Source organism: Leishmania major, chromosome 31 (genome assembly GCF_000002725.2).
Source record: "Leishmania major strain Friedlin complete genome, chromosome 31".
NCBI lineage: Eukaryota > Euglenozoa > Kinetoplastea > Trypanosomatida > Trypanosomatidae > Leishmania > Leishmania major.
The window spans coordinates 1,231,035-1,247,820 of NC_007272.2; the positions used below are offsets into that span (position 1 = coordinate 1,231,035).

Here is a 16,786-nt window from a genome sequence, read left to right on the forward strand (position 1 = left end):
ACCGCGTACACTGTCTGCCGTGCAACAGGAGTTACCCGCACAGCTGCCACCGGCCCTGCCACAGGCCCCGTCGCGTGGTGCGAAGCAGCCGTAGGCACATGCGTTACGGCAAACGCCCCGACGCAGCGCCCGCCGCGACCTGGCCGCCCACATCAGCAGCGAGGACTCGCTACGGCTTCATCACATGGTGGGTGATGGACGCAGTCACCGCCAGATGTGGCTCTGCACTCAGAGGGATGGAGGGGGGGGTGAAGGACTGTCTGGCCTCATAAGACCGAGTCGGGGGCAACTGACACCGCAACACCGCGCACGGCGGTGCCCCCCTCCCCCTTCAGCAGCCATCAGGGACTTCTGTGAGGAAAACAAGGAAAGAAAACTGAGAGGCGACGCGGCCACCACCGCAGCTCATCAAGGATGGGGCGATAGAGAAAGGCACCCAAGCAGAACACCCTCTCCCGTTTCCAGCTAGAGTGCCATCGTTTACAAATCAGCCGCACATCTATCCCCTGTGCTGGAAGGCATCACAAGTGTATTTTTTGACTTCTACCACCCCCTCCTCCCTTCAGTCGGCGGATGCGGAAAGAGCTGACCAACGAGCCTCCCTTGCTGCGCAGGGCCGCTCATTAAACCGGCTGCGCGACGGTTAAACAGCCGTCGAAGAGATATCTGCTTCAACGGAATGCCCATCATCTCTCTCTCTTGCACCCGTTTCCGTGCGAAGGCGGCCTGAACTACCTCCCGCTCAGTCTGCAGATTGCGAAACTCCGGCACCCCTGTCACCGAAAACACATCCATCGGATTCGGAACTCGACGGTTGCGGCGAACGGCGACGACTAAAACGAGCAGCGAAAAGACAACGGGTGCCGCGAAGGCTAAGCAGATGATCGCGATGAAGTCAAAGCCCTTGTACAAGGGTGGATGCAAGCCAAGGCTGCCGTAGGTCACGCACGCCTGCGTGTCGGCGGCGGGGGTGCTGTGCGAGCACGTGTACCCGTCACGCGTCCCACTCAGCGCAGGATTGAAGCACGTCGAGTCATGGCAGAACACGCACCCCTCGTGCTGCCCGCACACCTTGCACCCGTCCAACGAGTACGCGCGGCACGCGTCAGCAGGAGCCTTGCTGCAGCCCGCGCCGCTCCACCCATCCCGACATTCGCACACGCCGCAGTTGCACCGCCCACCAACAGCATCGCACCCGGCGCAGCTCCTCGGCGGCACGCTCCCACTGCTCGCGTTGACGCACGCTGCCTCGCACGCACCTCCGTTGCACAGGCACGACCCACTGCCGTTGATCCCGTCGTCGCACTCGCTGCCCGTCCAGCACGCAGGGCACGCCACGCAGCTGCGGCCGTGGTACCCCGGCTGACACTGGCACGTGCCCGAGGACTCGTCGCACCAGCCGTTCAATCCGCAGTCTTTGCAGCTCGACCTCGGCACGAAGCGGACGTGCAGCCCACTGCGCAGGAGGCCTTGCGGGATCATGACCGATGATGCGTCGTCCACACCATAGCGGACAAGTCCAACGCGCATTGGAGGGTACGTAAGCATCGGGTCACCTTGCGCGCAGCGTACACAGTCGATCGTGATGTCAATTACGCCGTTGGCGTCGGCGTACAGCTGCACAGAGAAGAGCGGCGTGGAAGAGTAAGAGTCTACGGCAGCCCCTGTCAGCTGGCCTACCAGGCCTGTCGCGCAGCCGCCTTCCTCCTCGCAGAGCTGCTCGCCGCGGGCCCGCTCGGGTAGTGCCTTTACAGTCCAAAGTCCGCCTTTTGCAAATCTCAACGACGACTCCAGTGCCAAGATAGAGAGTGTGTAGTTGCCGTTCATGCACATGCTATGGTAAAGGCCGCAAGGGTGTGTGTCGGCTTGCGTGGGGCACGAAGCACCAGGGATGCACTTCATGATTGATTGCGATGGCGTCTGGAACAGTGGGATGTTGCGCTCAAAGTGCTCCAGATGTAGCGGAAAGTAGCCGTGCTCTAGCGTGTACGAGTAGTTGTAGCTCGACATTGACACGAAGGGGGTGTCGAAGTCTACAGTGACGTCGTAGAATTTCTGCGGCGCGAAGGCAGCCGTGCTGCTTGCCGGCGCTGTCCACTGCCCGCGTGGGCACACCGCCGACGCCACCGTGCTCGCACAGCACGCGGACGTGGAGGAGCACCACACGCAGTCGCTCTCCGTGTCCGCCGTGCACACCGAGGCATCGCCATGTGCGGCACATCCGTCAAACACGGGGTCGAAGCGGTACGCGACAATGCCGTTCGCCGTCGTCGGCGTCGGCACCACCGTGCGCAACGTCTTCGAGTAGATGAGCCCCGTGCTCGGCATGTACTTGGGCAGCGTGCTGGTGCGTGGCAGCGAGGCGTACCGCATAATGATGGTGCCGTTAGCGTACACCACCACCTGTGCCGTCAGCTGCGTCTGTGCAGAGCCTGTTGCTCCAAGAATCGGCACGTTGCAGTACTCAAGAGTTGTGTACCCCCCGTCGAATCCTGAGTTTCGAATGCTTTCACTGCTATCAGGCGTGTGCTCACCAGCTGCAGATCTAACGGCTCCGTCCGCTATGGTATCCTGTGTAACGATGCTGACTTGGGAGGGAGATCCGCCGCTGAACGCAAAGGGCGCTGCGTAGAAGGAAATCATGGGCCAGTCACCTCCGCCGTCGTGCAGCAGTGAAACGTTGTCAGAGAAGGCGTAGTTGCCCTGCAGCGTCGCGTAGATTCTTTTCTGGCAAAAGCTTTTGCACATGCCATACGGCGTAGGGGACAGAAAACCCATGTCGCTCACATACCAGGAGATGCCGTTCCAGGCGTAGAAAGCAGCACTCGTACCGGCACGCGAGAGGGGCGGGAAGAAAAACCTCATTAAGGATGTGTCAGTCCAGGTTTGGGTCGCGTTGGGTGAGCCGCATATGGTTTGGTACTGGGCCCAGTGCTCATGCGGCAAGACAGCCAGCTGACTTCGCGTCACTGAGGTGACGGTGCAGTTCACAATGCTGGCTCTGCTGACCCAGCCGCTGCTGCTGCAAAGGACTGCAAGGGCAAGCCATAAGCCCCATAAGGCCGCCCTACGTAGCGCAGGCCACATCGCACGTCTAGGTGCGGCTTGATGCTTGTCGTCGTGTCAACGCGCACGTGCTCCTTTATCATCGTGCGTGTGTGGCTTTTAAACACACGGACGTGAGAAAACTCTCTGGCCAGCTAAAACTCACACGCAGAGGCGGGGGGAAGGGGGTGAGATCTCACTTGTGCTCGTCACGGAAACGACGACGCATCTACTGATCCAGAGAAGGGCTCACGGTTGCGCTCAAGATTGACGAAACCGATTCGCCACACGCTTCCCTCACGCGATGCTCACACGCGCACGCAGACGGAGCGTCGGTGAGACGAGAAGCGACCGAGAACGGCAACGAAATCAACAACAGCGCTCCTGCTCATGACCGACTGAGTGGCATGTGGCGCAGACGAGTAGGCATAAAAAAACAAACATGAAGCAGCGGCAGGGAGGACAGCGGTCGCAGTACAGGGGATTGCGCGGGCCGATGGGCGCCGAGGCGGGTGCAATGGTTGCAGGCCAACGGAAGCCCGCAACCGAAGACACACAAAGAAAGTGTGAGGAGGGGAAAGGCAAGCAAAATACTCGATGCGCGCAGGCAGCGGAGCATGAGGAAACGGAAAGGACACGAAACAGGGCCGGACGTAGCTGGCGACAAGAAAAGAAAAAGTGCCCGTCAACGAAGGGATCGTGGCAGGACTAAGCTGGCGCGTGCCGGTAGCGAGCCCAGACAAAGAAGAAGGGCCTTGTGACAGAAGACAGGGGAGCCTAGAGAGAGAAGACCCGAGCCAAGAGACCAGCAATCAGGCGCACGCACCTGAACTGTGCCTCCGACAAAATCGATGTTGACCAAGCGCACCGTCAAGAGACGCTGTCAAGAGACGTCGGCGCCGTGGACACCCCTCTTCCTGCAGAGGCAACGGGAAGAAAGTGTGGCGGGTGCTTCGGGTAAGAGAGAGAGAGTGTCAAGGCGTCATGCTGATGATGCATCACGTCCGCCGCCTCTGGTGTGGTCCATGAAGCTCTTGTCTGAGACTCCTTATCGGGCTAGTTGCTGCACTCGCGGCGCCACCCTGTTATTAGGTGCACAGACTCCCAGAGGAAGGGCGCAAGATAGGACCGACAGTGCTGTCGTTGGGCGGAGTGCTCCAGTCTACCATGTGCCCGTGTGTGTGTTGACGCGACGTGACGGACCGGTGGTGGTGAGAAAAAAGAGAAAGAGGGAGGGGCGGAGGGAGGAGGAGAGGCACGCGTGAGATACGGCGGTGTCGACGAAATGGTGCAGTCACACGAGCCACGCAAGACACTCGTGTCGTTGCAGATGTGCGTCACGGCCTGCGCAGGTAAGCAGGCGTACCAGAGCAGGAGAAAAAAAAGGCCAGAGGCAGTAAGCGAGGGATGCAACCCCTTTCTGCACCTTCCTATCCGTGTTGTTTGCTTGTTGCTGTTGCCGTGCCACCCTCGGCTGCACCGATGCGGCGACCGGGAGCACGCCTACATATCCGCATGTCTATCTACATAAACAGTAAAGCAGGGGATACAACAGCTTCGTGTACATATAAGCAATCGTAGGTGGACCTGGCGACCCCATGGCCGGCACGTCGCATGCACATATGCCGCCACCTCCATGGCGAGCTCTGGTGCCTCAAACACACTCACTGCGCATTCATTAAGCCTTCCTTTCGCCGCTTGAACAGCCGTCGAAGAGATATCTGCTTCAACGGAATGCCCATCATCTCTCTCTCTTGCACCCGTTTCCGTGTGAAGGCGGCCTGAACTACCTCCCGCTCAGTCTGCAGATTGCGAAACTCCGGCACCCCTGTCACCGAAAACACATCCATCGGATTCGGAACTCGACGGTTGCGGCGAACGGCGACGACTAAAACGAGCAGCGAAAAGACAACGGGTGCCGCGAAGGCTAAGCAGATGATCGCGATGAAGTCAAAGCCCTTGTACAAGGGTGGATGCAAGCCAAGGCTGCCGTAGGTCACGCACGCCTGCGTGTCGGCGGCGGGGGTGCTGTGCGAGCACGTGTACCCGTCACGCGTCCCACTCAGCGCAGGATTGAAGCACGTCGAGTCATGGCAGAACACGCACCCCTCGTGCTGCCCGCACACCTTGCACCCGTCCAACGAGTACGCGCGGCACGCGTCAGCAGGAGCCTTGCTGCAGCCCGCGCCGCTCCACCCATCCCGACATTCGCACACGCCGCAGTTGCACCGCCCACCAACAGCATCGCACCCGGCGCAGCTCCTCGGCGGCACGCTCCCACTGCTCGCGTTGACGCACGCTGCCTCGCACGCACCTCCGTTGCACAGGCACGACCCACTGCCGTTGATCCCGTCGTCGCACTCGCTGCCCGTCCAGCACGCAGGGCACGCCACGCAGCTGCGGCCGTGGTACCCCGGCTGACACTGGCACGTGCCCGAGGACTCGTCGCACCAGCCGTTCAATCCGCAGTCTTTGCAGCTCGACCTCGGCACGAAGCGGACGTGCAGCCCACTGCGCAGGAGGCCTTGCGGGATCATGACCGATGATGCGTCGTCCACACCATAGCGGACAAGTCCAACGCGCATTGGAGGGTACGTAAGCATCGGGTCACCTTGCGCGCAGCGTACACAGTCGATCGTGATGTCAATTACGCCGTTGGCGTCGGCGTACAGCTGCACAGAGAAGAGCGGCGTGGAAGAGTAAGAGTCTACGGCAGCCCCTGTCAGCTGGCCTACCAGGCCTGTCGCGCAGCCGCCTTCCTCCTCGCAGAGCTGCTCGCCGCGGGCCCGCTCGGGTAGTGCCTTTACAGTCCAAAGTCCGCCTTTTGCAAATCTCAACGACGACTCCAGTGCCAAGATAGAGAGTGTGTAGTTGCCGTTCATGCACATGCTATGGTAAAGGCCGCAAGGGTGTGTGTCGGCTTGCGTGGGGCACGAAGCACCAGGGATGCACTTCATGATTGATTGCGATGGCGTCTGGAACAGTGGGATGTTGCGCTCAAAGTGCTCCAGATGTAGCGGAAAGTAGCCGTGCTCTAGCGTGTACGAGTAGTTGTAGCTCGACATTGACACGAAGGGGGTGTCGAAGTCTACAGTGACGTCGTAGAATTTCTGCGGCGCGAAGGCAGCCGTGCTGCTTGCCGGCGCTGTCCACTGCCCGCGTGGGCACACCGCCGACGCCACCGTGCTCGCACAGCACGCGGACGTGGAGGAGCACCACACGCAGTCGCTCTCCGTGTCCGCCGTGCACACCGAGGCATCGCCATGTGCGGCACATCCGTCAAACACGGGGTCGAAGCGGTACGCGACAATGCCGTTCGCCGTCGTCGGCGTCGGCACCACCGTGCGCAACGTCTTCGAGTAGATGAGCCCCGTGCTCGGCATGTACTTGGGCAGCGTGCTGGTGCGTGGCAGCGAGGCGTACCGCATAATGATGGTGCCGTTAGCGTACACCACCACCTGTGCCGTCAGCTGCGTCTGTGCAGAGCCTGTTGCTCCAAGAATCGGCACGTTGCAGTACTCAAGAGTTGTGTACCCCCCGTCGAATCCTGAGTTTCGAATGCTTTCACTGCTATCAGGCGTGTGCTCACCAGCTGCAGATCTAACGGCTCCGTCCGCTATGGTATCCTGTGTAACGATGCTGACTTGGGAGGGAGATCCGCCGCTGAACGCAAAGGGCGCTGCGTAGAAGGAAATCATGGGCCAGTCACCTCCGCCGTCGTGCAGCAGTGAAACGTTGTCAGAGAAGGCGTAGTTGCCCTGCAGCGTCGCGTAGATTCTTTTCTGGCAAAAGCTTTTGCACATGCCATACGGCGTAGGGGACAGAAAACCCATGTCGCTCACATACCAGGAGATGCCGTTCCAGGCGTAGAAAGCAGCACTCGTACCGGCACGCGAGAGGGGCGGGAAGAAAAACCTCATTAAGGATGTGTCAGTCCAGGTTTGGGTCGCGTTGGGTGAGCCGCATATGGTTTGGTACTGGGCCCAGTGCTCATGCGGCAAGACAGCCAGCTGACTTCGCGTCACTGAGGTGACGGTGCAGTTCACAATGCTGGCTCTGCTGACCCAGCCGCTGCTGCTGCAAAGGACTGCAAGGGCAAGCCATAAGCCCCATAAGGCCGCCCTACGTAGCGCAGGCCACATCGCACGTCTAGGTGCGGCTTGATGCTTGTCGTCGTGTCAACGCGCACGTGCTCCTTTATCATCGTGCGTGTGTGGCTTTTAAACACACGGACGTGAGAAAACTCTCTGGCCAGCTAAAACTCACACGCAGAGGCGGGGGGAAGGGGGTGAGATCTCACTTGTGCTCGTCACGGAAACGACGACGCATCTACTGATCCAGAGAAGGGCTCACGGTTGCGCTCAAGATTGACGAAACCGATTCGCCACACGCTTCCCTCACGCGATGCTCACACGCGCACGCAGACGGAGCGTCGGTGAGACGAGAAGCGACCGAGAACGGCAACGAAATCAACAACAGCGCTCCTGCTCATGACCGACTGAGTGGCATGTGGCGCAGACGAGTAGGCATAAAAAAACAAACATGAAGCAGCGGCAGGGAGGACAGCGGTCGCAGTACAGGGGATTGCGCGGGCCGATGGGCGCCGAGGCGGGTGCAATGGTTGCAGGCCAACGGAAGCCCGCAACCGAAGACACACAAAGAAAGTGTGAGGAGGGGAAAGGCAAGCAAAATACTCGATGCGCGCAGGCAGCGGAGCATGAGGAAACGGAAAGGACACGAAACAGGGCCGGACGTAGCTGGCGACAAGAAAAGAAAAAGTGCCCGTCAACGAAGGGATCGTGGCAGGACTAAGCTGGCGCGTGCCGGTAGCGAGCCCAGACAAAGAAGAAGGGCCTTGTGACAGAAGACAGGGGAGCCTAGAGAGAGAAGACCCGAGCCAAGAGACCAGCAATCAGGCGCACGCACCTGAACTGTGCCTCCGACAAAATCGATGTTGACCAAGCGCACCGTCAAGAGACGCTGTCAAGAGACGTCGGCGCCGTGGACACCCCTCTTCCTGCAGAGGCAACGGGAAGAAAGTGTGGCGGGTGCTTCGGGTAAGAGAGAGAGAGTGTCAAGGCGTCATGCTGATGATGCATCACGTCCGCCGCCTCTGGTGTGGTCCATGAAGCTCTTGTCTGAGACTCCTTATCGGGCTAGTTGCTGCACTCGCGGCGCCACCCTGTTATTAGGTGCACAGACTCCCAGAGGAAGGGCGCAAGATAGGACCGACAGTGCTGTCGTTGGGCGGAGTGCTCCAGTCTACCATGTGCCCGTGTGTGTGTTGACGCGACGTGACGGACCGGTGGTGGTGAGAAAAAAGAGAAAGAGGGAGGGGCGGAGGGAGGAGGAGAGGCACGCGTGAGATACGGCGGTGTCGACGAAATGGTGCAGTCACACGAGCCACGCAAGACACTCGTGTCGTTGCAGATGTGCGTCACGGCCTGCGCAGGTAAGCAGGCGTACCAGAGCAGGAGAAAAAAAAGGCCAGAGGCAGTAAGCGAGGGATGCAACCCCTTTCTGCACCTTCCTATCCGTGTTGTTTGCTTGTTGCTGTTGCCGTGCCACCCTCGGCTGCACCGATGCGGCGACCGGGAGCACGCCTACATATCCGCATGTCTATCTACATAAACAGTAAAGCAGGGGATACAACAGCTTCGTGTACATATAAGCAATCGTAGGTGGACCTGGCGACCCCATGGCCGGCACGTCGCATGCACATATGCCGCCACCTCCATGGCGAGCTCTGGTGCCTCAAACACACTCACTGCGCATTCATTAAGCCTTCCTTTCGCCGCTTGAACAGCCGTCGAAGAGATATCTGCTTCAACGGAATGCCCATCATCTCTCTCTCTTGCACCCGTTTCCGTGTGAAGGCGGCCTGAACTACCTCCCGCTCAGTCTGCAGATTGCGAAACTCCGGCACCCCTGTCACCGAAAACACATCCATCGGATTCGGAACTCGACGGTTGCGGCGAACGGCGACGACTAAAACGAGCAGCGAAAAGACAACGGGTGCCGCGAAGGCTAAGCAGATGATCGCGATGAAGTCAAAGCCCTTGTACAAGGGTGGATGCAAGCCAAGGCTGCCGTAGGTCACGCACGCCTGCGTGTCGGCGGCGGGGGTGCTGTGCGAGCACGTGTACCCGTCACGCGTCCCACTCAGCGCAGGATTGAAGCACGTCGAGTCATGGCAGAACACGCACCCCTCGTGCTGCCCGCACACCTTGCACCCGTCCAACGAGTACGCGCGGCACGCGTCAGCAGGAGCCTTGCTGCAGCCCGCGCCGCTCCACCCATCCCGACATTCGCACACGCCGCAGTTGCACCGCCCACCAACAGCATCGCACCCGGCGCAGCTCCTCGGCGGCACGCTCCCACTGCTCGCGTTGACGCACGCTGCCTCGCACGCACCTCCGTTGCACAGGCACGACCCACTGCCGTTGATCCCGTCGTCGCACTCGCTGCCCGTCCAGCACGCAGGGCACGCCACGCAGCTGCGGCCGTGGTACCCCGGCTGACACTGGCACGTGCCCGAGGACTCGTCGCACCAGCCGTTCAATCCGCAGTCTTTGCAGCTCGACCTCGGCACGAAGCGGACGTGCAGCCCACTGCGCAGGAGGCCTTGCGGGATCATGACCGATGATGCGTCGTCCACACCATAGCGGACAAGTCCAACGCGCATTGGAGGGTACGTAAGCATCGGGTCACCTTGCGCGCAGCGTACACAGTCGATCGTGATGTCAATTACGCCGTTGGCGTCGGCGTACAGCTGCACAGAGAAGAGCGGCGTGGAAGAGTAAGAGTCTACGGCAGCCCCTGTCAGCTGGCCTACCAGGCCTGTCGCGCAGCCGCCTTCCTCCTCGCAGAGCTGCTCGCCGCGGGCCCGCTCGGGTAGTGCCTTTACAGTCCAAAGTCCGCCTTTTGCAAATCTCAACGACGACTCCAGTGCCAAGATAGAGAGTGTGTAGTTGCCGTTCATGCACATGCTATGGTAAAGGCCGCAAGGGTGTGTGTCGGCTTGCGTGGGGCACGAAGCACCAGGGATGCACTTCATGATTGATTGCGATGGCGTCTGGAACAGTGGGATGTTGCGCTCAAAGTGCTCCAGATGTAGCGGAAAGTAGCCGTGCTCTAGCGTGTACGAGTAGTTGTAGCTCGACATTGACACGAAGGGGGTGTCGAAGTCTACAGTGACGTCGTAGAATTTCTGCGGCGCGAAGGCAGCCGTGCTGCTTGCCGGCGCTGTCCACTGCCCGCGTGGGCACACCGCCGACGCCACCGTGCTCGCACAGCACGCGGACGTGGAGGAGCACCACACGCAGTCGCTCTCCGTGTCCGCCGTGCACACCGAGGCATCGCCATGTGCGGCACATCCGTCAAACACGGGGTCGAAGCGGTACGCGACAATGCCGTTCGCCGTCGTCGGCGTCGGCACCACCGTGCGCAACGTCTTCGAGTAGATGAGCCCCGTGCTCGGCATGTACTTGGGCAGCGTGCTGGTGCGTGGCAGCGAGGCGTACCGCATAATGATGGTGCCGTTAGCGTACACCACCACCTGTGCCGTCAGCTGCGTCTGTGCAGAGCCTGTTGCTCCAAGAATCGGCACGTTGCAGTACTCAAGAGTTGTGTACCCCCCGTCGAATCCTGAGTTTCGAATGCTTTCACTGCTATCAGGCGTGTGCTCACCAGCTGCAGATCTAACGGCTCCGTCCGCTATGGTATCCTGTGTAACGATGCTGACTTGGGAGGGAGATCCGCCGCTGAACGCAAAGGGCGCTGCGTAGAAGGAAATCATGGGCCAGTCACCTCCGCCGTCGTGCAGCAGTGAAACGTTGTCAGAGAAGGCGTAGTTGCCCTGCAGCGTCGCGTAGATTCTTTTCTGGCAAAAGCTTTTGCACATGCCATACGGCGTAGGGGACAGAAAACCCATGTCGCTCACATACCAGGAGATGCCGTTCCAGGCGTAGAAAGCAGCACTCGTACCGGCACGCGAGAGGGGCGGGAAGAAAAACCTCATTAAGGATGTGTCAGTCCAGGTTTGGGTCGCGTTGGGTGAGCCGCATATGGTTTGGTACTGGGCCCAGTGCTCATGCGGCAAGACAGCCAGCTGACTTCGCGTCACTGAGGTGACGGTGTACTTAACAATGGAGGCAGCGGCTGCTGTGGCCGTGACGACGAGTATCAGGCACGCTACAACAGCACGCGCGACATGGTGAAGCCCGCGAATGCTAACGGGCATTGTTCCGTGCTTCAGCAAACCACGGAATGCGTTTGCGAGACGGAGGCTGGCTGGATGCATTTTGTGGTGGACACGATCTGTGTCTGGGTGTGTGTGCGGGTGTGTGTGTGCCAGCCTATATCTCAACGTAGATGAGAGCGGAGGTGCACAGAAGAATGTAGACGGTAGACCATTAGCGGAAGACCAAAGATGAGAAGGGAACGGAGGGCACACAGTCAGTAGTGAGAGAAGCAGCGCAGCATTTCGTTTTCGGGCCAGCGCGTACACTGTCTGCCATGCAACAGGAGTTACCCGCACAGCTGCCACCGGCCCTGCCACAGGCCCCGTCGCGTGGTGCGAAGCAGCCGTAGGCACATGCGTTACGGCAAACGCCCCGACGCAGCGCCCGCCGCGACCTGGCCGCCCACATCAGCAGCGAGGACTCGCTATGACTTCCCCACATAGTGGGTGAGGGACTGCTTAGCTGCATAGGACACAGTCGGGGGCACCGCGACACCGCAACAAGGCGGCGGACCCCCGCTCCGTCTGTCAAGGAAAAAGGAAGCGGTGGCTGAGCACCAAAAGGGAAGGCAAAGAAACCGCTGCGAGCTCGTCCAGGTGGCGCCATGCGATGTCAACAGTTCCGCTGCTTATCAGCGAGAGGGGAATCGCTGTACAGGGAACGGTGTACGAGAGAGAAGGCCAGCTTTCGCGGGGTTTGAGGGCGGGGTGGAGAAGTATTACGATGCACGAAGCAAACGCCGGCCGTCGCGCAGCCTGGTGGGGATGTGTGCGGGGCATCTTGCGAGCAGGCTATGAACTTGTGCGAAAAAGACGTGAGTGGAGGATGAGGGGCGAGGAAAGGAGGGCCAACGCGCACACGCTAACCGACAAAGGACAGCAGAGAGGCAAGAAAGAGCGCGCACGAGAGACGGAAACGAACGTGGCAGACGCAAGACGTCGACCGACACACGCCCAGGAACGCCGGTGGAACGTCGATTCGCCCGGGACGTTGTACGAGGTCCATTTCCTGTATATGTGAGGTGGCGCATTTGGGGGCAACGGGGTGGGTCGTGTGCACGCACAATCCTATGAGGATCCGGTCTTACGCCGACATCCCGGAAACAATTTGCACAGACGCGGCATCCCAACAGAAAAGCAACAACGATAACAACACACACACACACACACACACGTAAGCAACCTTTGGAGGCTTGATCGGACAAATCACGGCGTATCTCTGGGCCTGCCTCGGATGCTTCTCCGCTTGTACACCCACTGCTGCTCTGCGTGTTCGCCCTGCTCTCTTCTTTCTTTTTCTGGTCTCACGGATCCAGTTGATGCAGATCGGTGCGGCTTTCCTCCAGGGCTGCCATACTGCGGCCGATAATCTCGTTCAGGGTGCGCTCCTCAGCGTACGGCGGCGATGCTGCTGCAATCGCACTCTTGTTTGTCGAGGCTGCGCTTCCATCTGCCCCAACAACCGCAGCTAAGTGACGAGGGACGTCCACTGGGCGATCAGCGGAGAGCGCAGAGCCGGCGGTTGCATACGTCCCGCTCTGCCACTCCTCTTGGGATATGTAGCGTGCACCAGGGACCAAGTAGCACGAGTACTCGCTCGCCACCACGGTGGATTCACTGCAACTCTTGCTCTGCGCACTGGACGCGTCACCCTCATCACGCTGCGACGCTTGCACAGCCTGTCCGCTTGCAGTGCCGGGCGCAAAGTGACCTTGGATTTGGGGCGTCTGCAGCAGTTCCATGGTGAGAGGCATCCCTCGCACTACCGTTGTCGTAGTGGATGGCGTCGCAGCAGATGTCTGTTCACGCGCCGCAAACGCAGAGGCAAGTACCGGGTTTGGGTTCCGATCCACGCCGACGGTGGCGTCTCGGTGCCGCTGACGAGGCCTGCTTGCGCGTGTAACGGCGGTGGCGGCTGGCCTGCCCTGCCGCTCCAGCTGTCTGGCACGCTCTAGCGGCATGCCCACGATGTCGTCGCGCCGCTCTCGTGTGTCGTCCAGTGCGCGCTCTACCGCTGAAAGCTGGTCCTCGGAGAGCTCCACGTCTCTGGCATTGCTGGCGTAGATGGGAATAGCAGCACGGTTTGCCATGTTTCCACGCTCCAGCAGCTCCGCCTGCACCTGCTGCCATACCGTGGCGAGCTGCTCCTTCGGCAGAGGGCAGCTGAGCGTGCTGTTGTAGCCCGCACCAAGTCCCAAGACAGGCCGCCGCTGGCCCTCCTGCACGGTGCGGGCAACGTAGGACTCCATCGATGCGTCTCGCGCCTCCCTCATGCGAATCACTCGTCGCGTGCTGAGGGAGGCAAAGCAGGAGTCGTGGATGACACAGGCGAGACGGCGAACATCGACCAGTGGGGTGTACGCGGCAATGGCATCCGTGCCGAGGGCCGGAGGCAGCGGTTCAAAGAACAAATCCGGGATTGGCTCGTCTGAGATAAACACGCAGAAGGGGGCAAGCGTGTTGGTGGCCGCATCGCGGGCAACGAGGTTCCAGTGGAACTCCTGCACCTCGGCAAGGCGCAGCCAGCGGGGGATGCTACCGGTGTCACGCATGCACAGCACCGAGTCATGTGTGACGCAGAGGTACGCACCTTTCAAGATGCGCTTCAGCTTCGGCGTACTTGCGAAACTGCCCGACATCGACGACTCATGGAATGCCGCGGCGTTGCTCGCCGTGCCACCGCTGGACGCCTCCTCCAGCGTGTACATGTTGCCCCGCATGAACGTGTAGAAGACGGCCTTGTCGAGCGAATGAAACGTATGCCAGACGGACATGGGAATATGGGCGAAGGCGACACCGTTTCGCGGGTCGTACGGAGGCAGACCGCGGTACGGTCGCACAATCAGCTTGTCGTAGCCGAGTACCGACTGCAGCACATACCAAAGCCGGCGGAACTCTCGCTCATCACGAGAGCGAAAGATGAGTCGAACCGGAACGACGGCACCCTGGTGCAGCAGCTCACCCTTGGGACCTCGAGGACTCACCAGCGTCTGCACGCCTGCGCCAACGACAGAGTTGCCGGTGAGGTCGGCGGCGCCGACGCCACTGTCCGCTGCTGCTGCCGCCGCTCGCACCCGCTGCGCTTCCAGATGTTCAAATTGGTCGCGGAGACTGTCGAAAAGTTCTTTCAGAAAGAACGGGTCGCGGATGTACGCGTCGTTGCTCCAGTGACAGCGAGACCGCTCATGCTGGGAGAGACCGGCTGCAGGGCAAAGAAGTGGGCCTGCTGGCGGCGTCTCACCGCGCGCCATCGGCCGAGACTCGCCTTCGATCTCGAGCTGATAGAAGTCACGCTCATTGAGGCTGTGGTCCGCGCTGAACTCGGGCCTTGTGGCCAGCGGCAGCACTCCTGTGACCTTCACCTTGCGCCGCCATGTGAAGCTTGCCGGAGGCACTGCAACCTCACTGACTGTGAACTCCAAGGAGGCGCTTGATGGCGTGGCCTGATCTGTGTGCGCAGGCTGCGCAGCAACGCTACCGCTGCTGCCACTATCGCCGGTGGTGGTGGTAGTGGCGTCCACCGCCTCAGAGGTGTGGCTGTGAACGACAGGCAGCTCGTTCTTGACGGCCTCGGAGTAGTAGAGGTACCGACGCAATGTGTCAAAGGCCACCTGGCGCGTCTGCCAGCTACCAAAGAAGCCGCCCCCCTGCTTCTCCACGTAGGTATAGAACATGCCGAGTGAGGAAACAGAGGGGCAAGGAGTCGGAGTCCGGATGCAGAGGATGGTGGTGGTCGGTCGGTTGGCCCGGCGGACGAGGCAGCGAGGGGTCGCTGAAAAAGACCGGTGAGGTGGGAGGGAAAGCGTTGGCACGCAAGACACGGCAAACGAATAACGCAGGCGATAATGACACACACACACACACACACACACACACAGACACACAACACACACAACACAACACAACACAACAACAACACAACACAACACAACAACAACACAACACAACAACAAAAGAGGCGCGGGTGGAAAGACGATGGGGCAATGCGAGGCAGAGCGAAGGAGGCACGCCGCGAGACACACACGCAGAGGGGCGCGGAGAGCGGAGCAAGGGAGCAGATGACTGATCCGGCAGGAAAAGAAAAAAGAAACAAACGGTTAGAGACGCCCGCGATAAATACGCGTCCGCGTGGGCTCCTGGTAAAGAGCGGGTGGGTGGGTGGGGGTGGCCGGGGGATGGGGGGTTGTGTGCAGTGATCCTGCCCCTCCCCATGTCGGTCGCAGACACGCTGTCAGTCGTCTGTCCGCAAGAGAGTAGAGAAAACAGCAAGAGCCGTGGCTTGTATGTGGGCACGCTGCGATTCTATTCCAAACGGCTTAGCGCACAAGAGCTCAGAGAGGCGCAGAGGCAGAGGGAAGGGCAAGGAGACGGGAGAGGGCGAGTGGAGGTGGCAAAGACTTGAACGAGCCGGATACCATGCCAGTGCGCTTGAACAACTCTGTGCCCCGACGAGGACTGAGAGAAGGCGCGGGCATGTCAGAAGCGGCACAGGTTGGTCTCGCATCTGCCCTCCTTCGTCGCAGCTAGCGCGCGCTGTGTCCGAGTGGCCTTTCCTTTGGCTTTGGGCAGCATTGCGCTGGCGCGCAGACGCTGGACACGCTCAGAAAGACGGGCCGAGGTGAATCCTCGGCTCACAGCCAGCCACCTGAACGGGGTGGGAGCTGTAGGTGAGGGGGTAACCAGTGAGGGAAACGCAAACGGACAACCGAGAAAAGGGAGGGAGGGGGGGGGGGAGAAGAGGGTGAAGGGGCGGGCGACGTAGCAACGCAGTGGAACAGAGAAAGCCAAAAACAAGACGAAGAAAAGAGCACAGCAGCTCCGGTTGTGAGAAACAGCAATGGACATCAGAAAGTGAGTGGGGTGGTGGTGGGGGGGGGGCGGTAAGCGACACAAAATACAATCACCACCGAGCCATAGCATACGCCCGTTGTGCAGCACAGCAGGGAAAATGGAGCAGCGGCACACGATGAAAAAAATAGCAAGTGATTCCGCGCTGATCAAGAGAAATGCTGGAGAGCGGGAGCCCTCTCCCTGTCTCTGCCGTCACGCAAAGGAGGCGGGGTGGAAGCAAGTGCTTGCTGTTCCACGAATGCACGTGCACCCAAAGCGATTCGTGACGTGCATTTCCTTCCCTCTTCGCCGCAGCGCCTCCTGCTCTAATCGGCACAGCCGAAACACATACCACCTCTTTCCCTTCATAAGAAGAGAGACTCTATAAAGGGGCGTAACGCACATGCAAGAAGCGAACACAGAGATCTCCCGCCAAAGCCGCGACGCACGTACACCGAAGAAAACACCCACACAAACACAAACACACCGAAGAAAGAGAGGATTAGCGTACTAAAAGACAAGCAACGACAACACGTCCGCGCATCCACAAGCAGCACAGAGGGAGACAAGAACAGGTGACGGATCACCGACAACAATACATATTACAAAGCAGAGCAGAGCCGAAAACAAGGAATCCTGAAGAAACGAAAAAGAGACACGTACACACAG

At 60.0% G+C, this 16,786-nt stretch overlaps 4 protein-coding genes across 4 annotated transcripts; all 4 read right to left on the reverse strand.

The window, feature by feature from the left end:
• Positions 1-543: 543 nt before the first annotated feature.
• Positions 544-3,087, reverse strand: LMJF_31_2520 (conserved hypothetical protein; the record flags this gene model as incomplete). Its single annotated transcript, XM_001685187.1, has 1 exon — positions 544-3,087. One exon carries the CDS (start codon positions 3,085-3,087, stop codon positions 544-546), a length of 2,544 nt encoding a protein of 847 aa, XP_001685239.1.
• Positions 3,088-4,709: 1,622 nt separating this feature from the next.
• LMJF_31_2530 (conserved hypothetical protein) lies at positions 4,710-7,187 on the reverse strand (the record flags this gene model as incomplete). Its single annotated transcript, XM_001685188.1, has 1 exon — positions 4,710-7,187. One exon carries the CDS (start codon positions 7,185-7,187, stop codon positions 4,710-4,712), a length of 2,478 nt encoding a protein of 825 aa, XP_001685240.1.
• A 1,622-nt stretch (positions 7,188-8,809) lies between these two features.
• On the reverse strand, positions 8,810-11,347 carry LMJF_31_2540 (conserved hypothetical protein; the record flags this gene model as incomplete). Its single annotated transcript, XM_001685189.1, has 1 exon — positions 8,810-11,347. The coding sequence occupies one exon, from the start codon at positions 11,345-11,347 to the stop codon at positions 8,810-8,812; it is 2,538 nt and encodes an 845-aa protein (XP_001685241.1).
• A 1,244-nt stretch (positions 11,348-12,591) lies between these two features.
• Positions 12,592-14,961, reverse strand: LMJF_31_2550 (hypothetical protein; the record flags this gene model as incomplete). The annotated part of the gene is made up of 1 exon (XM_001685190.1): positions 12,592-14,961. The coding sequence occupies one exon, from the start codon at positions 14,959-14,961 to the stop codon at positions 12,592-12,594; it is 2,370 nt and encodes a 789-aa protein (XP_001685242.1).
• Positions 14,962-16,786: the final 1,825 nt, after the last annotated feature.